Source organism: Zootermopsis nevadensis, unplaced genomic scaffold (genome assembly GCF_977971745.1).
Source record: "Zootermopsis nevadensis isolate Lab colony 2312 unplaced genomic scaffold, Znev_1.0 Znev_ptg000003l, whole genome shotgun sequence".
NCBI lineage: Eukaryota > Metazoa > Arthropoda > Insecta > Blattodea > Termopsidae > Zootermopsis > Zootermopsis nevadensis.
The window spans coordinates 43438-61648 of NW_028259135.1; the positions used below are offsets into that span (position 1 = coordinate 43438).

Here is an 18211-nt window from a genome sequence, read left to right on the forward strand (position 1 = left end):
CACACACACACACACACACACACACACACACACTCTCTCTCTCTCTCTCTCTCTCTCTCTCTCTCTCTCACTCTCTCACACTCTCTCTCTCTCTCTCTCTCTCTCTCTGCGCGAACTTGACCACAGCGAATTCTAGTAGCGAACCCAGTAAACTACGTATTGAGCGGGAACAGAAGGGCAGCCGAATGGCATCGGCAGTTCGAGACCCAGCGGATTCTTACAGTAGTATTAAGTTCTAAATATAAAACGAGGGCAGGACTGAACCGATTTCTGATTTCTGCCCTCTAAAAAAATAATTGAGGGTTAACGGGTGGGTGGGGAGCCGAAGATGAGAGAATGAGGGAGTTATGCAAAAATATATTTATGAGGGAGCAGCCAAAGGTGGTCCAAACAGACATCATATCAATCAACAATCTTTAACCAAAATGTGTTCAAAGCACTTGAGTCGAAAGAAAAAATCCAGCCAAATAAATCAACAAATCTATCATCTACTGGGCATGAGATTTTTGCAAGCAAATCCAAATTCATAAGAAACACCACACGCCAAACTTACAAGTTTTAAAACCTTTATCCTTGCTTAACACAGCAGACTCAAAATTAACCACAAGCACAGAAAATACCCCTGCAGCTCCGGTCACAGCACTACATAACAAAAACCAAAATCACTTCACAAATAGTCTCCACCCACGCCTACAAACGATACCTATACCAACTGGAAACAGCAATAATGTCAATCCCAAACTGCATTTACTTCTGTCAACATATCATCTCACACTTACAATCACAACATTTAAAGTACATCCTATAGGTCAGGTAATTACACACTTCATTCATTGTCCCATCAGGTTTCCTGTTCAGATATCAAGTCATTCAGATATCAAGTCAGTCTGCGAACACACTCAACAGCTTACATGACAAGCATGCAGGTTTGATTTATTTCGCTGGATTGTATTGTTTCTTTTTCGACTCATATGCTTTGATGTCTGTATGTTGTTGGTATACCCCCAACTGAGCCCCCTTTTATATATTTGTGCATAACCCCCCTCATTCTATCATATTAGGCGCCCCACCCTCCCGTTAACCCACAATTATTTTTTAGAGGGCAGAAATCAGAAATCAGAAATCAGAAATCGTTTTGAGTCCTGAGTCCTGCCCTCGTTTTATATTTAGAACTTAATACTTAATACTTAAGTAAGAATTAATACTACTGTAAGAATCCGCTGGGTCTCGAACCGCCGATGTCGTCCTCCGCACGCCAGCACGCTATCCATTCGGCTACCAGGCTCCTACAAGATTACGATTCTGGATCTTCCTGATATATCCTGCTCTTTCCCGCTCAACACGTAGTTCATTGGGTTCGCTACTAGAATTCGCTGTGGTCAAGTTCGCGCAGAGATAGATAGAGAGAGAGTTGGTAAAATTTGTTGCGTGAATCTAGTCTTCGGAGTCTTGGAGGTGCTGTAAGTTTATGTGTGCGAACAGCGATCTAGGTGGGCTGTCATCAGGTTACGGAATGATAGGGTGTTCTCGTTTAACGGTTGAGGTTGTGTGTCGATGATTCCCGAGGAATCAAATAAATAAACGCCATGAGGCGTTTACGGCATTGATAAGTGACATTTATATACTCAGAAGTGTGTGTGGTGTGCCCCCCTCCCCAAGAACAAAAGTACATGTTCAATCAACTGCGTCATCAGAATGCTGTTTATTTTTGCATTTGTGTTAGTTAAAAGTGAATGCATTTTGTCTTTCTGGGAATAGCTGAGAGAAGAAGCTTAATTGATCCTTGGGATTTTACTCGGGGAAAAGCTGTCTGTCACCTGACCAGCCTACTGCTTGCCAGGAAATCAGTGGAGTATATTCAGTACACTTGGCAGGCTCACTTCATATCGCAACAGAAACCTGACCTGCCTACTGCTTGCTCAATTTATTTTTGTTTTGCCATATCACAATGTTGTTGCACATTAAATCCCTTACCAGCTGTAACATTAACTTCACAAAGTTTACAGAACAGAATTGTTCCATCAGAACTAAAATATTCCTCACCGAAATCTTTAATGAAAGCTCTTAACTTTGCACTTTCAGAACACCACTTTTGGCATCTGAACTAAATGAAGGATTCACTGTAAATGCCCGAGAAATGTAGTTTCAAGTAAGAATTTCATACCCAAAATATGAATTTTATCCTCAAAATATAACCAAAATGATCCTAACCATGAATCACCAGTATTGTTCCCAACAAACTGTGGTCAACCAGTGTCCTTGAAGATCTAAACATGATTTTGTGATTGTAAATAAAATTTTCATGAAGCAGAGTCCTTGAGAAGCTAATAGTAGATCATACAGTAAAGACTGCACCAAACCCTTAATTTAGTATGACTCCTTGTTCCTGTACGAACAAATATCTTTGAACAGAATGAGCAGTTGATTGATCCACTGGTTGCTTAGCCGCCTGACTGTGATTAAGAGATCAAGTGGCTAAAAGGGTGAATGAACTGACTAATTGATTCGTAGGCTATTTAATAATTATATTTCAACCGTACAAATTACTTAATACTAAATGGGATTAGGATTATTGTGAATGGAGGATCCAAGACATGAAATTGTAATCTGAACAAAATTAAACAAACAGCGATGCAAATACATAGTAATTAAATGGCTAATTTGAAGGGAAAAAAACATGCACAAACAATATTGATTATATAACTATCCACTGCTAATACTAAAGTGCCACTACATTCCTTGGGCAACACCAACCACCCACTGGTTTCTTGATTTGAACACTTTCCCAAAAAAACAGCACAATTCATGAAGCTCCTCATTATGTAATTTTCTCTCGCTGCCTGTATGTTTCTCTTAGTTACATGTATTCTGCTCATCACAGACATCAGTGCAAGACACCAAGTTTAACACCCACACAAAACAGCAGGTGAAATAAGTAGCCATTATTATCTGTAATTAAGAACTTTTCCAAAAGCAGGAACTTTGAACAATGAAGCATGAACTGGCCTTCAACCTAATAGAGGAAATAAATGTCTTAAATATACTGTCTCTTAGTATAACGATATTGCACAGTTCAGTATCACCTCACAATTGAATAAATATAGTCATTTCTTTCACTCTGATGTTGGAAACATACATGGCACCTATCACACCGTGCAAAGACGTCCATTCGACACAGCCCACACTGACAGGTTAATATTTCCCACTTATAGGACCACAGTTCCCTTGTTCTGTAGTGTCCTCTGTATCAATGAAACATTATGTCCATGTGACCATGCACTCTTTCTCCTACACAGTAACAATTCTAAGGCCATGTGATATCCCCAATTTCATCATGATCATGTAGTGACTGCTTACCATAATATACTACCAACATAATAAACAGCAGGAAGCAGCAATTACCTGGCATCTCACAGAATTAGTGGGGGAGCCTACACAGACAAGACATGCAACATAAATCACATGCGTTGCGCATATGCGCATGCCAATCCAAATGTTCTTGGATCAGCACACAAGAACAAAACACAATTCTAACACACATGAAGAATCACAGCAAGGTGAAAAATCACTAACACACTGTCTGACCGGTATTCTACACTACTGTGAATGAAACAGTGATCCACAGAGCAATAAAATTAATTTAGTGTCCTACAAAACAACTCATTACAAAGATGGTTGCCTGCGACGTTGCACAGACTGATTTTTACATTAAATGGTGCAACAACCTGCAAGACAGCCACCTCCATATTCACTATCATAAGAACCTCAAAACTCAATTCAGTAATGGCAGATGACAAAGTTAAAATGAACAGAAGATCAAGAGAACTGAAATGGTAGATATTCACACCAAATTTCACAAAAACCAGTCAACTGCTGTGTAACTGAATCAGGCTAGATGGACATACACATGCAGCGTACTTAATTAATAAGACTGCTTTATAAGTCATTCAAAAACCACTGGATCAACTGGCATATTCTGATACACTATGATCAGATTCAACTGGAAGATCTGAGGAAACTGACAAAAAAAACCCTCTTCAGTCAGGACAGCAAATCCCCTGCTGAGACTTGTGCATAGGACGCAATTCATTTGAGAAACAGGAGTGCTAACACCACACTGCTATAATTTACTGGTAGAATCACTCCTTCCCAAACGAGGATTTGCACAGAATAGTTTTGTCCATGTACTACACAACAATTCAGATCATTTCTTCCTTACACATAGGATATATTTATTTATGGGGGATTTACACTAGTGACAGACTTCCTTCCTGTTGCTATAAAACAAGTTTGTGTCCCAAATTCCCCAAACCCTATTTCCTTCATGTATTCTAAAACACAGGTAACCCACAAATTTAGCATTCTGTACTTGCTATAGTACATTCTTTTCCAACTGAAACACATTTGCTCATCTTACATTCAGTTCACATATGAATAAAATGGGAAGAACCCTGAGAGAAGGCACAGACAGACCACAGAAATCACGTCCACAACATTCACAATAACACTCACCTGCGAGCTTCTTCGTACTTAATCTGCTGTCGCAAGAACACCGCATTCTTCAGCAGTTCCTGTATGTTACCAAGGTTATCCTCTGCCCCCTCCATAGACTTCACTGCCCTGGAGAACAATACAACTGCTGAAAAAACTACACAAAGTTCTGGGAAGGTCTTGTGATTCTCACTTTTCTTCCAAATCATATATATATAGATAGATAGACACACGCACACACACCATATTTGGCGACTTTGTGTCAGGACTCAGGATCTTATTCCTTTGCCAGGCAGAAATGTCAAATGAATGAAGGTCTAAAATCACTAAGTTAATTGATTAAATAATAAGCTTTCCTTGTAACATAAAGAAATTACACTTCACATAATTCAAAATGTCAACTAGAAATGAGCAAGATGCTGCTACAAGCCTGTGGAAAAGTATTCACTTGGGAACAAGGTTCCTCTTGAATACTAGTGAACTAACAGAATTTCCTTTAAACCTTACCCAACGGCATACTCCACATCGTAGCAACGTCCCTGCAACTCATGATGCAGTCTGGTAACTTCTACCCTCTTCTCCACCATCAGGGGGCAGTGCTTTGCAATGTTACGTATATAAGTTCAACATAAACAACTCAATCCATGTTTGACACGTTTTCAAACCTTTTTTAACTTTCATTTCCAATTCCGGGTCTGATGACAGAGACATCGACATGATTCTCAACACAGTTACGTTATATTACCGATAACAAAGCACATCCATATGTGCCTAATAATTATTCCAAATAATCGCATACGAAGTACAGCCGATTAACAAACTACAGTTCTGAGTTACAAAGCATGTTACAAACTATGGAACTTCTAAACTTCCGTGTTTAACAGTGAAGCCAAAACAGTTTCATTTTAACATTGGCAACGGCTGGAACGGTATATTTTATCGTCATTAACTTTTAAATTGGTGACAATGAAGGGAACCGGAACTAATTTTTAAGTGCGGTCATTGCCAGTAGGAGTCGAATTACATGCTTTGTTGCTTGTGAGTTGGCAACGAGTTGGAAGTTTTGATAAAGAAGTGCCATTCCGTTGGGAAAGATTCGAAGTACTCGTGCGTACAACACGTTGGGGAGTGTATAAATTAATATTTCGTTAAAAGTCTTGAAAGAATGAAATTTCTAAGTATTTTTGTTCTCGCAGCCCTAGCTGCTTATGTAGATGGTAATGAGGAAGAAGAAACGGGTGCCAGATTGCTAATTTCAAAACAGATACTGAATAGATATCTGGTTGAAGACATGGACATAGTAGCTGGGATATTTAGATGTCATATTGTTTCAGAAAAATTATCGTCCGGTTGTTTTTGCAGAATAGAAATTTTTACATATCATAGGCCGTTTATGTTACAAGCCAAAGAATATGGAGCATCTCATGATAATATTGTATTTAGTACCCATATAATACCAACATACCTCATAAACTTGTTTGATTATAACACACAACATTCTTTGCAGTACACACTATATAATGTTGGCACAAGTACTGCTCTTGGTGTTAAGCTGAGTGACAGTAGCTTTCACAAAGAGGCCTTCACTTTGGTGGGTGGTCAGCTCAACATCAAGATTGACAGGATCCCTGCAGGGACAAATGTATCTCATGTAGTAGTTGTCAGACCAAGGAAATATGGATACTTCAACTTCACAGCTGCAGAAGTCAACTACAGACCAACAGAGGATGCCTCTGAAGTGAGTTATCACTTGCATGGACCGTGGTCAAAATTTATAGAAATGTTTGTAATTTCCATTGTGCTGGTCCTAAATTATATATTTAGAATGTACAGGAAGCCATTGTAAAATAATGAGCATAAAACACAAATTCTTCAGATTGATAAAATGATTTTCATTTTGAAACATTTAAATATTACTTGGAAAATCCATCTATGGACACCATACTTGTTTCTGTCTGCTTCTCTGATATTCAAAGCTCATAATTAAAATGAACTGAGGACTGAATATAGCTAACATCAAAGCTAAAATTGAATATTAATCTCCAAACTTCTTACAAGTCTTCCAAGTGGTGTTCCTCAGGTTTCACCATCAAATTTCTGCATACATTTCATTTTTCCAGAACTTCTTGACAAATACATATGCCACAAAGCCTGTAATCATGTAAAATTCCTAAGTTTATCTCTTGTTTTGTTTTTTGGGTTTCTGTTAACATCGTCACACACTGCTCCTGTAGGACGCAACAGAAATGCATAACAAGTCTTTCCGTTTCAGCTGCAAGTGGCCGTGACAAGCGAACCCGGCGAGGGTCTCATCATTGCCTTCCGTGACTATGATAAGAAAACCCTGTCTCTCAAATGAGATACAAACCCAAGATCTGCCAGATATGAAGTAGGAGAGTTAACTGCACAGACAAAACGTTTAACAGATGAAAGTTTTAAGTTAGTCTGTATAAAATTTACTCTCTAACAGTGCTGTAAATCCATGACAACTGTGTGATACATACTCCAGGTGGCAACAGTATTGCCATCTTTGGTGATGTTGTACTGCAACACACCACCGATCTTCTTGGCACGCTCTGGGTTTGCCGCAACCCGCTTTATCAGCAAGTCAAACACACCATCCGAATCCAGCGCCGATGTGGATGCCTGCACCAACAATGCAACCTCACATTACAGTTTACAAAGCCACCAACATCATACACCATTTCTGCATGTCTCTAGGAACCTGTTAACTCTCTGGTGATAGAAAACGAAGGTCGAACATTGCCAATACCAAACAGTATCACTAGCTGCAGGACCAAGCCACTTTGGCACAGTTCAAACACATCTGTATTTGACTAAGATCCAGCTTAATATTATCCTCCCCTTAAATTCTCAATCTTACTTATGTCCAATTTTTTTAACAGGATTCCCACCAAACTATGCATACATTATGTGTTTTCATCTTATGAACAACACATTTAGTCCTTTAGTTCACTATCCTAAGAATCCACTTATTTGATCCTTCAAGATCCCAAATAATATTTGGTTGTTTTCAAACACAATTTAGGTTCTTCACACAAAGAAAGAAACCATATTTTACAACCATACAAAAGTGGAAAAATATGGATATGATGTAATTTGATCTTTAGCATTACTGAGAGTAGTTTCGATGGTTACACACTCTGTAATCAATAATGAGTACTTCCTGAACGTGTTAAATATTTATGAATACTATATTTTTAGCTTAAAAACAAATGCAAAACCATGTTCATATTTTCATTCTATGTCAGGACATGAGATATGCCTCTGAACTACAAATTCCAGTTTTCACTTCCCTCACCTTGGTGGACCTCATCACAGCAGGCATAGTGACTGACTGATGCAACCAGCATACATCAGAGCTACTCACTTGTGTTTCTTCCATGACCTTGAACACAGCTACTGTACTGTACTGTACTGTACATGTTATCAAGACAACCTTACATGTAGGCTAAAGTGCAAAGTCTTTCCTGCCTCCTTGACAGTGACTCAGCTAGTCAAAAAACTTACTGCTTTTACAAAACAAAGGTTCATTATTCTGTTACACAAAACACACACAAATGGCCATATCATGACTCGGCTCCACCCCCAGCATCATGCCAAAATTTTTTTCCAAGTCTAAGCCAATTTCTGACCTAATGACATTTTACATAAACAAGTGTAGTGAAACAATGTATTCATGTGACAACTTCTCTTTGTCTCCCACAGTTCACTATTCACAAAGCACTAAGTGAACTGTACAAATCGTGAAGTTTCTTCCTCACTTTGCCCACTGAAGATGCAAATATCCTGAGAAATTGATTTGCAGATATTTACCATAAGCTGGAAATGTAACTAGGAAAGAGAAAACAAAGAAATTCCATAGAGCTTTTGAGTAACCTCTGAAGACCAACTAGGAAATTAAAGAAAATAATTAACCCCTTCAGCCACAGTGAAGGTGCATAATATTCTATCAATCCATTGTTACCTCAAAGAAAACACAACACGTCTCCACGACAACACTAAACTAGTTAATGCTGCTTAGAGAAATAAATTACTGTTTATTCTGAGATCAATATAAAACCCACATTATATATTCTGTGGGCAAAATGCAGAGATAATGACTGTTACAGCAGGTGGTACATACAGTTACAACTCAGCTTTAAAGGGTTAAAATGGATCTTACTGAAGATGTGATACTAGCAATGCTGTAATGTTTGGGATCTTAACAAAAAGGAAACATAACCTTGTCACTGAGAGTAAGAAATTGCTAGGCTGAACAATGCAGGTTATCACAAGATAACAGAATATCAGTTACACTTTATATCGATTATAAACACAACTTGCAATCTGTAGGAACAAACACCACACAGCTCAGGCCTGCCTCATGGACTTATCTTGAACCACTTGAACACAATCCACAACCTAACACCCAGTATTTTAAAGATCCATTTTAATATTACACTCCCATCTATGAGTTGGTCTCTGAAGCCATCTCTTCCCTCAGGTTTTCCACACAAAATTCTGTACTCATTTCATGTCTTGCTCATGCATGCTGTATGCCCTGCCCATCAGAGCTTTCTTATCATTTTACTAAAAATCCAGAATTAAATCTTATATTTGGCTCATTAAACCCACACTAAATTAAACATTCTCCAACACACAATTACAGAATTTACATCAAAATGTACATTTATATTAAGTAAGCTTTACATGCAAACAACACAGCTCAAATGCTTCGTCTTGTTTAGTAGCAGTGTACTGCATAATCAAATTGCATTTTTCTGTGAGGAACCTGCAATATGTGTGACTTTTTATTTCCACTGCGTAGACATGAAATTTAACACAAAAATTTCATTGGAAAAGCTGAAAGGAAAACAGTACTTCGGAGATCTACACACACACAGACATTACTAAAATGCACCTTAGAGAAATATGATGTGAAGAAATAGATAGACTCAACCAGCTCATGACAGAGCATAAGGGCAGAATTATGTGAACGTGGTGAAAGGCCAGCAGCAACAAAATTTCTCACCAGCAGAACAACCATCATCAAAGATGATCTTGGCCCATCAGTCAGCCACAAAAACGTACCTTGTGCTGCGGGACGGATGCCTCGGTGAGATCGACATATGCGCCAGATATCACCACGCTCCCCGTCTCTTTCACCTTGGTCTGAAAGTGGATACGGTTCCCCTGTTGCCACATGTCAGTCTGTAGTGTCTGCCCAGGGATAACCGGCTTGCTGAACCGAGCCTGTAAACCAGTGACAGTCATCATTTTCTTCATACCCTCCCACTCTGATGGCCTGTGTAGTGCAACGATCTAAACCATATTAATGGGGATATCAGGTTGCATCTCAGTCCAGTTTCTGACTATCCTTCTCAGGCTAATCAGAGTTCTCCTCAGTCCCTCCAAAGAACTTCCAGCATAGTAACATGAAAATTAATATTACTGCCCCTTTCCAAATTCATACCCATTCATTATCCTCTCATTCTATCTGATGCTATATAACCTCTGAAAATGAAACACATTCATGAAATAACATCATATTTAACAATCTCTCTGATGGAAAAAAAGTACAAAGAACTTACAAAGCAACAAGATGATAAAATTAAAAAAAAGAGACTGAAATGGTAAAATGTTATGAACAGTCCTCCGGAATTACAACTTAGAAATCTACTATCAAGCCACACCATTGCACCATGCTTCACATGAATATTTTTTTACTTACCATAGGCCTCCCTTAACATATCCACTGTGAATGGGAGTCACGGTTATGAAGTATTCCAACAGGGATGCGAGAAAATAGGAAAGCATGTGGAAAGAATAAGAAAGCACAATGACTGACATCAACTGAACTGTACATCAGACACGGAAGAGGCAAGTGAAAAATGCTGTGAACACAAACAATCCATAGAACAACAGAAAGAGGGTGCTGGAATGTTATCATGAGAATGTGAAAATAGGAAAGCCCCAAAAAGAGATGTTTCTATTACACACCTTTATGGCTTTGAATTTGGTTGGATCATTATCCGCATACTGCTGTAGGACATGGCGGGCTGAGAAGCCCAGCGAACACAGACCGTGCAGGATGGGCCGATCAAATGCAGCCACATTCGGGTCAATGTGAAGTGGGTTGCGGTCTCCAGACAGTCGGTAGAGTGCAGCCTGCAGGAAATAATGTTGAAGTGAAGAAACATTGACAATTAATTTGTAGGTGTGTTTATGATCTCTCTCCATACTAAATTCTACAGACTTAGCTGCAGTGTTTCATTAGTCATAATTTTCACACACAGCAATAAGTGCAGATTGAACGCAGTCAGCATTTTCAGTCTACATCAAATAATCTTAAGGATGCACATTTTACAAAGCTCTATCACCACAAATATGTCAAGATCTTAATTAGATTGTGCTTCTTCTCCATATTTCACACGTTAGTACTACTGACAGAAGAAACTAAAAATACATACACAGAATAAGAAAAGTTACATTCACCCCCCCCCCCCCCCCCCCCAAGAAAAATAACCAAAGAGCCTCACACGTAACACATGCTTCCCTCTATTCTGACCTGATCAAGAGACGTGTGTTGCTCAACAGACAAATCAGGAATCCGCTTTGGTGGTTCTGCTGTTGGCACATCATAGGGTGAAGTACGCTTGTCTGTAACACCCTTCATTCCAACAGCAAATGTTGTCAGCAGGGACTGTGCCACCTTCTCACCACTTTCATCAAATGTCTCCACTGCAATAATGACAACAGACATCAACTGAATTTGTATCACCTTGAAGACTAGACTTTTAAACCACTTATATTCCCCCTAGCCTAGACAGATCAAAGAAAAAGAGACACGTTACAACTGCACGAACCAAGTTGACAGAAGTTACAAATGGAATGATCATACTGCACAATTTTATCTCACCTTCCACCAGCACAACAGTCCCGGATCCCTTGTCCAACACATCCACCACCTTGCAGTGCACCTCAAGAGTCCCTTCACTGTTGATGGGACGCAGAACCTCCAAGTACTGCTCACCATGCAACATCTGGCAACATCTGGCAACACGATCCTCCTCAGTCAACTCCAATTATGTACTCAATCGTTTCTCATTCCTTTGTGCCTCATCAGCAACCCTAAGGTTCATAATCCAATCAGTCTCTACGTCGAAACCACTGAACTATCTTTAAGTTAGCAGAACTTCTCGAATCCATTTAGTGGAAAGAAAGAAAGAAATACTTTATGATATATCTGCAAAAAGAACTGAATACTGTCATTTGTTTACATGACCGAGTGGCATGCCAGTGGGAAGCATCTACACTCTGTGCAGCTCACTGAATCAGTGTGAATTCTATCCTCTCTCTCTCTATGGTGCAGGATATTCTTTGAAAAACTGACTGTATACTTGGCTTCTCAAAAAATAGAACACTTTCTTTATAGAAGCCAAAGGTTCATCACTGAGTTCACAAAAGCCTGCCATAAGACTAACCTGAGCCAGCTGCATCCAGTTTGCTCCATAGATTCCTATCTCCCAAAGGTCCATCTTAACGCCATCCCACCTACGCCAATGTCTCACCCACAATCTCCTCCCTTCAGGCCTTCTAACCAATATCTTGTAAACACCCCACCCCTCCACAATGCGTTCCGCATGTCCCGCCCGTCTTATCCTCCTCGATTTAATCGCCCTAACGGTATCAAGTGAGGGGTACAGTCCGTGAAGCTCATAATGCAATTTTCTTCCTGCCTCTTAGGTCGAAATATCCTAAACACTCTGTTCTCAAAGACCCTCAATCTATGTTCCTCCCTCAAAGTGGGAGACCAAGTTTAACACCCATACAGCACAACTTTTGTATCTTCAGTTTTCTTGATGTGAGATGAGAGGACAAAACATTTTGGACTGAATGATAGCAAGCATTCCCCGAGTCCACACCACACTGCTCAATTACAACTTCACTAGCATAGAATACGACCTGAATGATCCTCCGTTGCACTGAACAGAAAAACAACCCACAGCAGTATTATTTTTGCAGAAGCTGGATCTGCTTTCATTCCATGAGGACCAGCAGACTTTTAATTTCTTCCTCACTGCATGTACAGTGAACTAAACAAGTCAAGTGCGATGGAGACTGGCTATTATATTCGTAATAGACAAAGCACAGGCAGTAAAATGTGCCTTGCGTTAAGATATATGGACATGTTCAGCTGCGAAGGCAAGAAATGCACATACAGAGATGAAAACACAGCAAGAAGATTGTGAGGTGGCTCAGGGTTGCATCCGAAGGCAGGCTTCGAAATGACCGATGCTGAACCTTGCGGTTATCCTCAAAAGAGTCTGCTTATCAAGACATAACCTCACTTACCCTGGCAGGATTGAAATCCCTGCCACTGAACACCTCAACAGTAACACTAGACTCCATCACGGCAGACACGCCTTGCAACACGAGGAACGTCGGCAACGCAGAGAAGTCTGCGTGGCCTTCATACAGGAATCTCAGGTCACTTGGGTTGGTCACAGTGCTACCAACTGCAATAAAACAAACACATTACTTGTCTGTCACACTGTCACAAACACACGCACATAAGGGCACATTACTCACCTCCCAGTGCATACAGGATCAGGTCATGAGGAGTGTATTGGAACTTTGTCACAACACTCTTCTGGAAAGGAAATCAGGACCTTAAACCATGTTCACAGAATAAGTGTCACCAAGAAGACAAAAGAAGTTCAAGTCTGCACAAAGATTAGCCACCATCAATACTTGGATGGCAGCACCAGCCATTGCCAAAACTAATGTACACCTCATTTAACAAAATACTGGACCTCCAGTGGCGTAAGCCACAACTGAAGTAACGTAAACCACGTACTACAATTATGGCGACGGGCTAAAATCCTGTACACAATAAACAAAATTAATTCTGCTCATTCATACGTCTTATACTACACTCCCTCTATACACCTCCACTGGATGGTGCTTAGACACAGGGGTAACTTGAATAATTACTATCTGAAAGCATATGCAAAAAACTACATCGAGTCATAACTCACGCCATCAGAAGAAAGCCCAGAGTTCGACTTCATCTGCTCCAGAACGGTCATCAGGGTACCAGATGCCTCCTGGATGGACTCCAATTTAACGGCAGCAGACATATCTGTCACCTTGCCCCAGTTCTCACGTACAGCCTCTGGCGTCACCAGCTCATTCATCTGTGCACGCAGCAGGCCGCCCGGTGAACGCACCAGATAACCTGAAGGTTGTCAGACAAGAACGCATCCTGATGGAAAGTTCTGCCGACACTCAGCACGGGAGGTAAACGGTTCTCTGCTTGTCTATCATTACTGCGCTTCATGGCTATTCCAAGCTGTCTCACTGAAATCAGGACCCTTGAAACATGAATCCGGTCATTCTACCGCTGTTGACACATCTACGGAAGTCCACATGCAGATTCTGCGACTTATCTACGATTGTGATTTGCAGTGAAAAAATCATTTCTGCATTTCACTGAAAGAGCAACAACAGACCCAACCTTCATGACCCTAATGAAATGCAGTCCTGTTTTGGACGGCATCACATGACTCAGAACCAGTGGTGTCGTTACAGGCATCGAGCATATTCCGAACAGGGGTGCCACTGACCCTTACATTTTCCTGCCCAGCCAGCAGCAGACTCGATGATGGAGCCAGTCTCCTCACAGGATTTGTGACACAGCCACGCGACGACTGGCGCAATCAGCTCTGGGCGCAGCTGCGCAAAGAAATCTGTGCAACAAACAAGTGACTTATCAGTATCACATTAGTGTTTATAATCATGAGACAATATTAAAAACTGCTGATAACAGATCTCCAAAACATGAACTATTTATTACAACTGATAATATGACAAAAGGGTGAATATACTTCCAAAATGCACTGTTTGCATCATTTTGATGTTCATTTATTGTAAACAGAAGTGACACACTGTCAGGCTTTAGTATCAGCAGCATTAAAAGTTCAGACCCACCAGGTGGCAGGATGTCTTCAGTAAGCCGGGATGCCGCAGTTGGCACAATCACATTGCAGTGGATGTTGTCCTTCCTGCCCTCTATCGCTAACGTATTGTTCAGACCAACCAGCCCCATCTTGGCAGCACTGCAACCATAAAAAAAACATACATGGACTCCTCCCAAGAAATGCATAAAGCGGCCATCGCTCACACCAACTTTCTTATTTGAGAACAACTTTTCAGCCGCACGAATTACACAGTCCTGAAAGGAAGAGCGATGGTGAATGACGAACTGGAGAGGATGTAGAAGTGACCCTCGGTTATATAACACACTAACCCAGCATCTGTCTTGAGGAACTGTGGGGGAAAACAGTTTCTACCATTTCTGGCAACCAAAGACAAACTTTTATTTTTATAAATAACCAGAATGTTAAATCAATATTTCATAGGCGGGGGGAGGGGTGTATTGTAATTAATACTTTTAAATCCCAAAGATATTCAAAGCAGAACAGATTAATGTCCAAGATATCACGCACACATTATACAAATGATCAATCCTATGAAAGATAAATATACTGAAGTGTCACTAACACCGACCTGTAGTTTGCCTGCCCAAAGTTCCCATATAGACCAGAATTGGAGGATGTCACAATGACACGTCCATACTTTTGTTTACGGAAGTGAGGCCACGCGGCTCGAGTTGCCTTGAAAGCACCTGTTAGGTGTACGTCCTGAATTAAGCCTGCAACAGTAACAAATGATCATTAAACCTCAACAGCACTAGTAACTAGACAAAAAAGCATGCAAAACCATCCCTGAACTCAAGAAATCTACCATAGTCCCTTTTCTTTTGGCCTCCTATACAAAATCAACAACAGACAAAACAGCTCGGCATAGCAGACAGTATTTGTCAAGGTTTTCCTCAGCCTCTCTAGGCAAATGCCATGGACAGTCTCTTGAAACTGGTCAGAACCACAATGAGAATAGACGCTTGTGAATTTTAACTCTTTCAGAATTAGTCTCTGCAGAAAAATGATATTCCAATTTCACTGAACTATCAGACTTTAAGGTAAAATGGCCCCTGGGACAGCTACATAATATCCAGTCACTGGCGCTCTTAGTTTTCTGCCTGACTGACTGTAGCAGTCCAAATACACTGAAAGTACCCCACAATCTGATATTATGGCCAAGAATAAGATTTAATCTCAAACATACTCCAGTCTGCGTCACTAATCCTGGAGAATGACTTGTCCCACAGGATGCCAGCATTGTTCACTACCACATCTACTCGTCCAAACTCTTCCAGAGCCGTCTGTATAATCTTCTCTCCATTCACCACACAATCATAGTTGGCTACAGCCTTGCCACCTACCAGAAACAAAACAATCTACGATACACATGCAATCCCGCGGTGCTGCGACTTCACCGTAAAACAGAAGTTGGAAAGGAAAGGGAATCAGACGGAGGTGGTAGAGGGGGACACAAGGAAGCAGTTTGTAAGAAGGAAGGAGAAAGAGAAGAGGTGAGAGGACAAAGAAGAAACTTACATGCAAATGCAGTAGCAGCCAACAAGCATCATAATGCACTAAACCCACCTTTGTGCCGGATCTCTTCTACAACACTGTCTGCTGCACTGCTACTCTTCCCATCGCCATGGCGACCACCACCAAGGTCATTCACCACAACTGATGCTCCACGCTCCGCAAACAGCAGGGCATATGCTTTACCCAGGCCTGAAACATAAAGTCATGGCTGGTCAGAATTATGAGGAACTGGCACACAAGAAATGATAAGTGGGTGAAACGACACACAGAACTGTTCATTGCAAGAAGTTGTAAGCAAATGCCATGATTAATACGATTATGAGACAATGGAAACAGACAAATGATAAAAGAGAAGGGTATTAACTCACCTCTGCAGTGCACACATCACATGGCATGTGGAGTCTCATCATACTTTAATATTATCATGACAACTTTTATCCATGGAAATGGACACACACAAACTGGTACAATTAAAACTGGAAACATACTGTTGTAGCAGCCCACACCCTTCAATTTCATATTTCTGTCTTAACAAATGAGGGAAAGAACTATATTTTTTTTGTACAATATAGTCATTAATGAAGCTGAAACCGCGAAGACAAGAACGATAACCTAAAATAATTTCGACAAGAATTAAATATTTCCGAAAGAAAGTCTTGCATACTAGAAAAGCGATCAGGCACAAACATTATTTTCGTGTACGATAATCACCTGCACCAGCTCCTGTAACTACAACCACTCGGCCATCGAATCGCAGATCTGTCATGCTTAATAGGGCCCTACAGAAGTCCGAACCTGAAACAAGACGAAGTTACGTGACCAAACACACGGATAAGGTAGTACAAGTGCAAGATTAACCAGTACTTCGTACCTTGTTTACTTTCGTGTGTATAACTGCGAAGTCATCGTCAAGAAATAATGTAACCGTTAAAATTATAATACAACGCACAAATTGCTAAATCTTACTACGTACGATAAATCCGCCGCTGTCTAGTCGTAGACTCCAAGACACAATCCACTACCACGAGATCATCACAGTTTGTGTGCTTGTTTTTTCAGACCTTCGCATCAGATACGGCCAGTCTGCTGTCTGACATAACTGCAAAACCTCTGTACAAGAAATATGTACTGTACTTCAAAACAGGTTACGAAAGTGATCGACGCAATTTCGCTAGTCATTCTTTCCCATATCGATATATTTAGATTAATGCAGTGCTACCAATAGTATCAGTAGATCTAGCGAAAATGTTCGAAAGCAACAAATGGCATTTTACCTGTCTGAATGTAGAGTTCCCAAATTGAGATATTTCCTTGCCCTACTTTCACATTTTATACATTGTATCATAATATCCCATAGAAACTGTACTTACTGCTTTTATTTTTCTTAACTCATGTCACAGTTTTCCTGCCTATGTTATTAATACAGAAAAGAAACATGACTAACTTAAAAGCATGAAGTAACAAGGGGAATATGCTTACTGCCTTCATCACCAGAGAGATCGCCTAATAATGGTGTCAATTTATATTACACTACACTGCGCAATATCCCACAACGCTGTCATCTTCACACTCTTTTCCCATGAGCATCTGCTCTACACAAGGAAGTTAAATCAGCAACTAGGATGTGTCTTACTGAAGAACATTAGGAAAGAGCATGCAAATTGCAACAATGAAAATTAAATGTGATACTGAAAGCTGAATAAAGCTAAAGCAGTGTTAAATGTATTTTTTATAAATTACTATGATATTTTAATGTCCCCAGTCCAAGACTGTGGGATTTCATGTCAGTGACAACTTCAGATCAATTTATAAGATGTCACTAGTAAGATGGGATGTCTTAAAATTCAAGGTCGTGCAGACACATGTTCATGAATTTCTTATCTCATACCATCACACTGACAGTCCCGAGCTTCAGGCACACAAAGTTACAGCATAACAAAAGCATGCGAGTCACAGTAAGAATTGAGGTTCTCACAGTGGCGAGTACGAATATGACTCGTTTTCGGTGTTGTAATGCTACAACCCAGAAGGCAGCCATCTTCATGTGACTCACAATTTATTTATACTTTATTTAACGATGCTGTCACTAGCTGAGACTTTATAATGTCGAGTGAGAGGATGATAGTAAACAGAGAATTGGAAAACATGTGGACAGAAGTGATCATGGCCTAATTTAAGGAACTATCCAAGCATTTTCT

The 18211-nt window shown here is 40.2% G+C and overlaps 3 protein-coding genes and 1 long non-coding RNA gene across 5 annotated transcripts; 2 read left to right on the plus strand and 2 right to left on the minus strand.

Annotated features, from left to right (window-relative positions):
* Positions 1-1369: 1369 nt before the first annotated feature.
* Positions 1370-14605, plus strand: LOC147874851 (uncharacterized). The gene is made up of 2 exons (XR_015538093.1): positions 1370-1490; positions 12520-14605. It is a non-coding gene; the product is annotated as an uncharacterized LOC147874851 (long non-coding RNA).
* LOC147874852 (BLOC-1-related complex subunit 8 homolog) lies at positions 2501-5078 on the minus strand. Its single transcript, XM_087359750.1, has 3 exons — positions 4999-5078; positions 4513-4620; positions 2501-3431 (listed from the first exon to the last, which is right to left on the minus strand). Exons 1-3 carry the CDS (start codon positions 5076-5078, stop codon positions 3419-3421), a joined length of 201 nt encoding a protein of 66 aa, XP_087215876.1. The 3' UTR covers positions 2501-3418.
* Positions 5153-7738, plus strand: LOC147874853 (translocon-associated protein subunit beta-like). Its single transcript, XM_087359686.1, has 2 exons — positions 5153-6229; positions 6764-7738. Exons 1-2 carry the CDS (start codon positions 5657-5659, stop codon positions 6848-6850), a joined length of 660 nt encoding a protein of 219 aa, XP_087215812.1. The 5' UTR covers positions 5153-5656; the 3' UTR covers positions 6851-7738.
* On the minus strand, positions 5914-17237 carry LOC147874854 (peroxisomal multifunctional enzyme type 2-like). Of its 2 annotated transcripts, XM_087359671.1 has the most exons (17): positions 16987-17237; positions 16725-16808; positions 16065-16202; positions 15685-15837; positions 15067-15211; positions 14488-14615; positions 14124-14246; positions 13536-13735; positions 13087-13147; positions 12850-13013; positions 11414-11537; positions 11063-11235; positions 10495-10662; positions 9586-9747; positions 6996-7137; positions 6547-6642; positions 5914-6119 (listed from the first exon to the last, which is right to left on the minus strand). In XM_087359671.1, the coding sequence occupies exons 2-16, from the start codon at positions 16777-16779 to the stop codon at positions 6581-6583; spliced, it is 1998 nt and encodes a 665-aa protein (XP_087215797.1). In that variant the 5' UTR covers positions 16780-16808; positions 16987-17237; the 3' UTR covers positions 5914-6119; positions 6547-6580. The 2 variants fall into 2 exon arrangements, with proteins under 2 accessions (XP_087215797.1, XP_087215805.1); XM_087359679.1 differs by lacking the exon at positions 6547-6642 and having other exon boundaries at positions 16987-17236.
* Between the last annotated feature and the right edge of the window lie 974 nt (positions 17238-18211).

What these genes read in the sequence shown, in the direction of transcription:
- LOC147874852 (XM_087359750.1), bottom strand. Translation starts at nt 5,078, where the DNA reads ATGGTGGAGAAGAGGGTAGAAGTTACCAGACTGCATCATGAGTTGCAG. An exon ending in GATGTGGAGTATGCCGTTGG is followed by an intron (nt 4,621 to 4,998) that starts GTAAGGTTTAAA and finishes ATTGTTCTCCAG; the next exon opens with GGCAGTGAAGTCTATGGAGG.
- LOC147874853 (XM_087359686.1), top strand. Translation starts at nt 5,657, where the DNA reads ATGAAATTTCTAAGTATTTTTGTTCTCGCAGCCCTAGCTGCTTATGTA. An exon ending in CAACAGAGGATGCCTCTGAA is followed by an intron (nt 6,230 to 6,763) that starts GTGAGTTATCAC and finishes TTTCCGTTTCAG; the next exon opens with CTGCAAGTGGCCGTGACAAG.
- LOC147874854 (XM_087359671.1), bottom strand. Translation starts at nt 16,779, where the DNA reads ATGACAGATCTGCGATTCGATGGCCGAGTGGTTGTAGTTACAGGAGCT. An exon ending in GATTAGTGACGCAGACTGGA is followed by an intron (nt 15,212 to 15,684) that starts GTATGTTTGAGA and finishes TTACTGTTGCAG; the next exon opens with GCTTAATTCAGGACGTACAC. An exon ending in AACACACGTCTCTTGATCAG is followed by an intron (nt 10,663 to 11,062) that starts GTCAGAATAGAG and finishes TATTTCCTGCAG; the next exon opens with GCTGCACTCTACCGACTGTC.